The 8,574-nt window shown below is 35.7% G+C and overlaps 1 protein-coding gene across 1 annotated transcript; it reads right to left on the bottom strand.

Moving 5' to 3' along the window:
• Nucleotides 1–261: 261 nt before the first annotated feature.
• On the bottom strand, nucleotides 262–6,003 carry LOC138932396 (forkhead box protein C1). The gene is made up of 2 exons (XM_070294189.1): nucleotides 4,354–6,003; nucleotides 262–915 (listed from the first exon to the last, which is right to left on the bottom strand). The coding sequence occupies exons 1-2, from the start codon at nucleotides 5,585–5,587 to the stop codon at nucleotides 656–658; spliced, it is 1,494 nt and encodes a 497-aa protein (XP_070150290.1). The 5' UTR covers nucleotides 5,588–6,003; the 3' UTR covers nucleotides 262–655.
• Between the last annotated feature and the right edge of the window lie 2,571 nt (nucleotides 6,004–8,574).

Genomic DNA, 8,574 nt, shown 5'->3' with positions numbered 1-8,574 from the left:
TTTTTAAAGCGGACGTATCTCTCGATGCGCACCGCTGTACGCATTCTTGAGCCACGATCGGTCGTGTAATCATTTTTTACGTAACTATATTTTACATTTTTACTTACATCACTTATATTCACGCCCGCAACTGCAAATCAAGAATTCTTTCCCCTTTTTGTTACTAATTTATGAATTATTGAAGTATTGAAATTCATTGAAATACAACGAGATCTTGAATAATTCACTTTTAGAACTGTATACAAGTCAATATTTTCAAATTCTAAATAAAGCAAATCAATTATAAAATTTTTGTAATTGTAGCTTATACCGAAATTACATTTTCATATATCGATATGAATATATATATATTATAATATGTTTTTTCAAGAAATGATAAAAACATACTCGAAGAGTGGTTCGAGTATTGTGTAGCCTCGTTCATTCACCCACGTTATTTAACAAAACTGTCTTTTTGCAAATTTAATATATAATTCTGTGTAAGTTTCCAGATAATATCGGAATGCAAATAACAGATATAATTTAAGATTTGCTAATAATTTTGTTTGCCGTAAAGGTACGAAGCAGTTTAAAAACATTTACAGCGTTTAAAATACGGAACTTTCTATACAAAATAATCTAACAAAGTTATATCATTTGTTTCAGGGAAACGTCTTCACATGCTGTACTTGATCTGATCGTAGTACATTGTCGCAGGCGGTGATGTCGACGCGTGATGGATATTCGACGAAACTGCACCAGATATGTTGGATATACTTAGACCACCGATGTTGCTTAAATTTAACGAACCCAGCGAGCTCAAGGAGCTCAAAGCTACCGATCCTCCGGGATGCGCGAAGTAGGATGGCTTACGATCAATGATGCCACCGCCAGAACTATTTGAACTCGAGCTAGAACTGCACTGCATTTTTATTCCTGAAATAAAAAAATTTCACAAATTATTAATTATTTCAAAATTATGTATTTTTCACAAGAGTATTTTGCAAAGTATCTAAAAAAATTTCTTAAATTTTCTCTTGGTGAAAATATGATTAATTATTATTCTCTCATAGTTTTGCACAATTTTTGATATAACAATATTTTATAAAAATAAGCAGAAATATCTCACAGTCTCTATCTTTTTAACAAGAGATGAAAATATTTAATTCCGATTTTTAAACATTTTATATGCGCGCGGATGAGATTTCATTCCAATTTTATTATTTAAGACGGCACGCAGTGGAAAGGAACGAAAGATCTCACGATAAAAATTGGTACTTGGGTTAGGCTCCATAAATCTAAAGCTCCGGCAGTTCTCAAGTAGCTTCTTCTCAAGCGGCCACTTCACTCGTGTCTCGATTTTGTGTTTTTTTTTTTTTTTCTTTCTCTCTTGCATCTTCGTATTAATTTTCGCTTCTTATATTCATAAGCGAATTACGGATTTGCTCATCTTTTTTCAAAACTTTTGGTAAGGCCATTGTTTCATATATTCACATCATATGTCGAATATTGCTAATCTTTTCGTGATATCTCCGTTATTTTAACTCGCAAAATTCTCCGGCGCTACGTGAAGCTTTAAAATTACATTGCACATCGTTTCGATTCGAAGATCAACCAGTTTTCTCGATTCGGAAGCGCGATGTTGCGAGTAGTACTGCGATGTCTTGGAACGACTTCGTGGGTGGTCCGATGGCGCTCCTGTCAATCAAAATCCCTCTCGTAGGTCCAAATGCTCTCCGTGCTCGACCGTGTGTGTACTCGCGCCATTCCTTCTTCTTTTTTTTTTTTCTTCGAGCGAGCGTGCGCGAACGCGAAGATGCTGGCTTTCAAGGAGCACACAAGTCCGCTCCTGATAGGGATACCGGCACACAACAGGCCATAGTTCGGAGTAAAGAGATCGCGCTCCAGAAATATACGTAGAGCGTGGCGGGTAAGAAGAGTAAAAAGGCGAGCCTACCGTGGCGTCTGCATGGATCGATCTCGTTTACACTCCACTGACTGACGGAAGACGAACAAGAAGAAGAAATCCGCGATGGGGAAAGCGTGGGTGGCGGCGTTTATCTCCTGTCGATCCACGTTGTATCGAGATACAGGAGGAAGAGATTTACCCTCCTTAATCGAAATTAGACCATTCGCGAACCGAGATATTAATAGAAACTTAAAAATATGCTAGGAAATATTTCGACATTTACTTTTTATTCATTATACGTCGTATAATGTTAAAATATAGCATTTAATTAATTATCAATATAAAATATATTTAAAATTTTTAAGATTATAAAAAAATTAATTATTTATTTAATTCATTTTGAGAGAAATAACGTGACTATTTTTTTTCTATTAAAATATAATATTTCTTATACAGGCTTTCTTTAATTATACAGCTTTAATTAAGATTTGACATAATTATCAAAGTTTAAGATTAAATCGAAAAGAATTACGAGCAATAAAGAGTTTAAGTGAACAATTTGTGGATCAATATGCTTTCGGTAAAGTTAGCGCCGTAAATATTACGATGGTTCATTCTCTATAGGGTAAGGCCGAATTAAATCACTCGTTTATGCCTCTGATAAATATTTGTACGATAAATGATTCGAGCAAGGTACTTGTTAGCACGCGACTACGCCTGAGAGGCGAAAAACTGTATTTTACGCGTTTCTCGCTTAACTTTGAAAATAAATAATAATTATTTTTATGTAGAGTGAGATCCAATTATCAAATTATTCGGAATCACATTTCTAATATTATACCAAAATAAAGTATTAACATAGATTATTTAAATGTAAGAAAACTATATATATGTATCTATATACGATAATCTGTCTGCTATATTTGCATAGATTGCAAATAAGATATTGCAGATAAAATTCGGTATAATATTTTTTACTCACGTCAAAACTATCGACAGTTTCGTTATCGTTACCATGAAGTATTGTGTTAACGAGCATTTTATTATCGCCTTGTTAGACGCAGTGCTGGCTAAATTAATCTCGCGAGAAAAGGAAACGCGCCTTGACGCCTCCGTCTTACAGCAAGTTACACGTGTTAAGTTACAGGGTACAAGTTATGAGTTCGAAAAGCGTTGTATAGGGTGTGACAGGGATGTCATCTCGGTTAATTTTTTCTGTCAACTACGACGATTTAAATCGTCATAGTTGCTTTGTATCTATCCATATTTTCTCTGACGATATTAATCTTTTTATTGTACCATCATATAGTCTATAGTCAATCAAGGTTGCCTGAACACATTATCTGTCATACATATGTATAGATGTTTCTGTTTTAAAAAAACATGCATTATGTAAAAATAAATTATTTTTTAGGATTTATTATAATGTCGTATATTTGAAGATATAACTAGTACCCGTATAATATTATAAATTGATTTAGCATTACTTTTATATATTCAGGAAAACAAAATTAAAAGTTAACATAATATTTTTGTTCAATTAAATTAAATTAATATTATATCTGTTAAACAAAAATACAGTCATTATATATAAATTAATATTACATCTTTTAAAATATGATACAGGCAATTTTGAATTGGATAGTAAAAATCAGAATTACATCGAATGAGTATTATATCCTTCTGAAAAATTACTTCTTTGCCGATATATAAGTACTCTGAGGTTCAACCTTGGACTTGTGCCTATAATTTTTTTTTATTATTGTTATAAAGGATGGAAGGTTTGAAAGAATAGTCGCGCCATGGTTTCACTTTGCAGTTGCAGGACACGGCGCCTGAAAGATCGTAAACTGTCTCCAATTTTCCAGATGGCCCCTAAATGACGTCGCGAGCCGTCAACGTCGTCCTCGCGACGCAAAGAAAGACGCAAAGGTCGTAAGCGCGATATCTCGTTTTGTCCATTGTCGTGCTCTGTGATCTCGTATATTTTTTTATCAAGTTCGCAATTTAAACTTTTTAACAATAACGCTCTAAATCTATCTCTAACTAAAGTCACATCGTCGCGCAGTATTATATTTAATTATCACATATACATAAATCTTTTGCATCTGATATTTCTAGATTGTATTAGATTCTCTCTTTGTTTTATTATTTCTGTAATTTCCACTCTCATTACATTTCATTGTGTATTTATATATATCAGTAAACTTTTATAGACGACTTTTTAGAATGCGTGATATTTTATAATATTCGTTAAACAGAAATATTGAAAAATTAAACAAAAGGGTTATTGAAAAATTAATAATTAAGAATATATAATATATGCACTTTATGTGTCATAAAAAAAAATTCTTGAAATTATTTGAACTCATTACAATTTGCGCAGATAACGTAATTATTTAACAACTAAAAAAAAATATAAATATTTTTTTTTTGACGAGAGAAAAAATAGCATTTCTACTCACCGTGATCCGCGGGGGTCTGGCATCCGCTATGCGGCGAGCTAACATTGGCTATAGGGCTGCTATTACCACCAGGTTGCTCTTGCATAGATTGCATGGCGATATTGATACCGGTAGTATTGTTGACCCCCGCGAGGCCATAACCGACATAATAATCCTGTCCGGGTGCTTGAGTGGTGGGCGTCGAGCACTTCGAATAGTTGCTCATCATTGTCTCGTCCTTATAGTCGTTCGCGTGATGCTGCTGATGGTGATCTTTCACCGTCGGGAAACCGTCAGTCGGCGGCCGGTAGGCCGTCAGCTGATCCTGATTCCTCGCGCCGAAACCAGGCTCGCTCTTGAACGTCACTAGTTCGCCGTTTCTGTAAACCGATGGCGCCGATTCGCTTCCGGTCTTGTATGTGACCTCGGTGGTCTTGTAGGTCACCTCGGCTATCGGTGGCGCCGATTTGTACGTCGTATGCCCGTCCGGGTACGCCCAATCGGCGGGCACAGCCGCGCTCGGCGCGTACATGGCGTATTCCTGATAGTTTTGATACTGATTCTGATAACCGTTGGCGTATTCGATACCGCCGGGACCGGTGGCCAAATTCTCGTACGGACCAGGTGTTTGGACGCCGACGGGGCCGGCGCCCGAGTAATATTGCGGATACTGAGGCTTCAGGGCTTGACACTTGCGTCGAAAGCCGCGCGGCCGTCGCCGGAAGCTACCCTCTTCGAACATGTACTCGGTGGACGGATCGATGGTCCAGTAGTGACCCTTGCCGGGTCTACCCAGGCCCTTGGGCAACTTAATGAAGCACTCGTTTAGGCTGAGATTGTGACGCACCGAGTTCTTCCAGCCTTGATAAGTGCCACGGAAGAACGGAAAACGCTGCTGCAGAAACGAGTAGATCTCCGACAGAGTCAGCCTCTTACCTGGGCTCGACTGGATGGCCATCACGATCAGCGCGATGTACGAATACGGCGGCTTCTCTTGGCGACGAGTTCCGGGTTTTCTGGGTATCTCGTTACTCGTCGGATTGCACATCAACGGCTCTAGATTCGTCTCTTGAGTCAGACTACTCGTGCTCATCGGCAGCAGCGCCGATCGTGCGGCCATCGTAGAATTCGGGTGTACGACGACCGTTTGCTCCTGCTGTCGCAGACCGGAATCGGACTCATTCTTCATGATCAATCGCATACTTTCGACGCCGGCGTCGCGCGGCATCGACGGCACAATCACGCTCTGGTCCATCGAGTCTTGGTTCTTTAACGATCGGCGATCGTCAAAGTTCAGCCGTGACGAACATATCTTAGCGAGCGATGTTTCCGAATGATATAACGAATAAATGCACTATATGATTTGCAACGATTCGCACAGAGATATCACGAAGGTTGCACACGAAACAATACAATTATTATATCGTACGATTAATCTAAACGCAAAAATCGAAATCGAAACGATTAGAACTTGATCATTTTTCTCTCACGGAGCAACGAACTCGCACGGGATCTTCGCCGCCACGCCGATAAACGCGACGCCGAGGTTGCGGATATTTACACAATCGGATGTAAATTGTTTGCGCGATTCCGCCGCGAAGGGGTCAATTATTTAGACTCGCTTCTCGACGACGTACGGTTTACGGAGTCGCTGTGAGATGCGCCGCTAAGTGTTTTCGGATGACTGCTGTTCGCCCGCTCGGCACGAAAGCGGAATCTCGCCCGCGGATGACGTTGATCGCAGCGTGACAGCGACGAGACGAGCATCTCTCTCGTAGGCGTGACGATAAAGACGAGAACACGAGACTCGGATTGGCCGTACGCCGACGTTTCGGATGAAAGCCGGATGCTGTGACCAATGGCGTCTCGAACTGCTTTCGCATCATCGCGACTCCAACAACTTCTTCGTCGTCGCGGAATTATGGGGAAGTGGATTGCGTAATGGCGTTATTTGGATTCATCCGTCGGTGGTGTATGCTATCATATGGCTCGTTGCGTTCTATAGGAAGTCTGCAATTAGCGTTGATGTTGTAAGAGAAAGATAGAATAAGATACTCATTTATTGAGACAAGCAATGAAAGGGAAAGTACATATATAATTAAAAAAATCTACGAAACGTGATTTATAAATATTGAAAAAATTCAGAAAATATTTATGAGACATCAAAAGAATATCTCGCAAATTTAAAACGTTTCTAAATGTTTATATTAATCTATGAAGCCCTGTATTTTTTAGTTGGGATAATTGAATATAAGGACAAGCATGTGTGTATGGATACGATATGCTTTCGCGTTAATAAATATTGATGGATATCAAAGATGCATATTTTAAATATATTGACATTTCGATGAAATCGCAACTGGGTGAGATTTTTTTTTTTTTTTAGGTATATACCAAAGAACGCGGATTTTTTTATATAGTAGATTTAAAGCTTAAAATTGTATGATAAATGTTACATTGCGAGATTTCATATTAGAATTTGATCTATTTATACTTTTCTTTAAAAAAACAAAAAATTCTATTTTTTTCCACTTGAAAATAATTAAAACATTAAAATTATTTTTATTTTAAAAAAATGGACAATTTTTCCTAAACTATAAAATAGCTATATATAATACAAAATAATTTTTTAAGATACTCCTAAAATCATATTTTTTTTATATATACTTTTTTCGGAAAACATTGTTCCAATTTATAATTTTCTTATTCAATAAATAAGAAATAAGTAAACTATGATTCGATTGTTCGATTTTGAAAAATTATAGATTTATCAAAAATTATGTGACGTTCAAAGCCGCCAAAAAGTACTTTATTTAAATCATAATAAAAATTCGGAAAGAGCTTATTTAGCAAAAAGCATCGCGCGTGATTAGAGTGTAGACAAATATATTATAAAAAAAAATTATTTGCTAATATTATATTAAATTAGTGTTGAGAAAACGCAATATAAGAATAAATAATTTTGCCGTATGATTTTGCAACTGCACTCTATCTTTTTAAAGAAGTATTAAGATTTGATAAGAAAAAATCTCTGAACTTCCCTAATTGAATCAAAATAAGTGAAAAGTGGATATTGTAAAATACATTGATTCTCCAGAATGTTGCACATGCATTTGTCATTCTATTAATATTGGATTATCGAATATAATAATTATATAAAATTTGCATGTATTATGTAAGTGTTATTCGTAAATATTAAATTAATTATATTTGTACGTGAAAATTTTCACAAGATTCATGGCAATATAAGCGATGCTAAAGCACTTACATTGATATTCTTTACACTCGTATTTAGTTTACATGAAAATTACAAGTGAGTATCGCTCCGAAAGACTTTGCTATCAATGTGCGCTGATTAATGTATCCGTCCACGGAGCTGCGATGCACAGCTGCGGATGCAAATGATGAAGAAGACGAAGAGAAGCAATTGGTCCATCTCTTAACCAACAGGATGCTGCTAGTTTGCTCCGCCCGTTCATAGAACCGCCTTACGTTATTTCATCACGGCGAAGCCTCGTCACAAAATGCAATTTTTTTTTTCAGCGGAGTACACTTTTTTCGAAGAGTTAAACGATTTCATTATTTTTGTCTTTTATGCATATTTCTTTTTATATTTAGAATAAAAAATATTACACTATCATTATTAAAAAAAGATTCTTTAATTTAATTTGGGATTTTTTTTTTTATCAAAACATCCTACATAATGATCGATAATACAAGATAATTCAAGTCAGCATAAAGTTTAACGTATTATTGACATTTAATAATTAAATTTATTAATTAAAAAGATTTCCGTGATCTTGCAAATCTATTCATAAACTCAAAATTGTTTAACTTCTCTTTTTAATTTTTTATATAATTATTAGTACATATATTCGATCTAAAAATATACTCAAATTTCTTTTTAGATCATATTTTCAATCTTGAAAGATAAAAGAATATCCGTCTCTAAAATTCTTTTAAACTTTCAAGAATTGGAAATTTTATTCTATCGAATTATTAATTAAAGACCAACACGCATATACATTCTTATAGAATAGATATTATATAATTGAATGCATCTATGCAATATTTTGGATAACGTTTTGTATAACTTATTAATATAATAATATATTTTCATGAAATTAATATAAATAATTATATAAAGAAATATATTTGCAAACATAACTCTCTCTTTCTCTCTCTCTCTCTCTCTCTCTCTCTCTCTCTCTCTCTTTCTCTCTCTCTCTCTCTCTCTTTCTC

The sequence above is a fragment of the Polyergus mexicanus genome, unplaced genomic scaffold (genome assembly GCF_030449975.1).
Source record: "Polyergus mexicanus isolate NDT 795.1 unplaced genomic scaffold, iyPolMexi1.0 SCAF_4, whole genome shotgun sequence".
NCBI lineage: Eukaryota > Metazoa > Arthropoda > Insecta > Hymenoptera > Formicidae > Polyergus > Polyergus mexicanus.
Note: the sequence above shows the minus strand (reverse complement) of the source record. Positions and strands in the feature narration are given on the sequence as shown.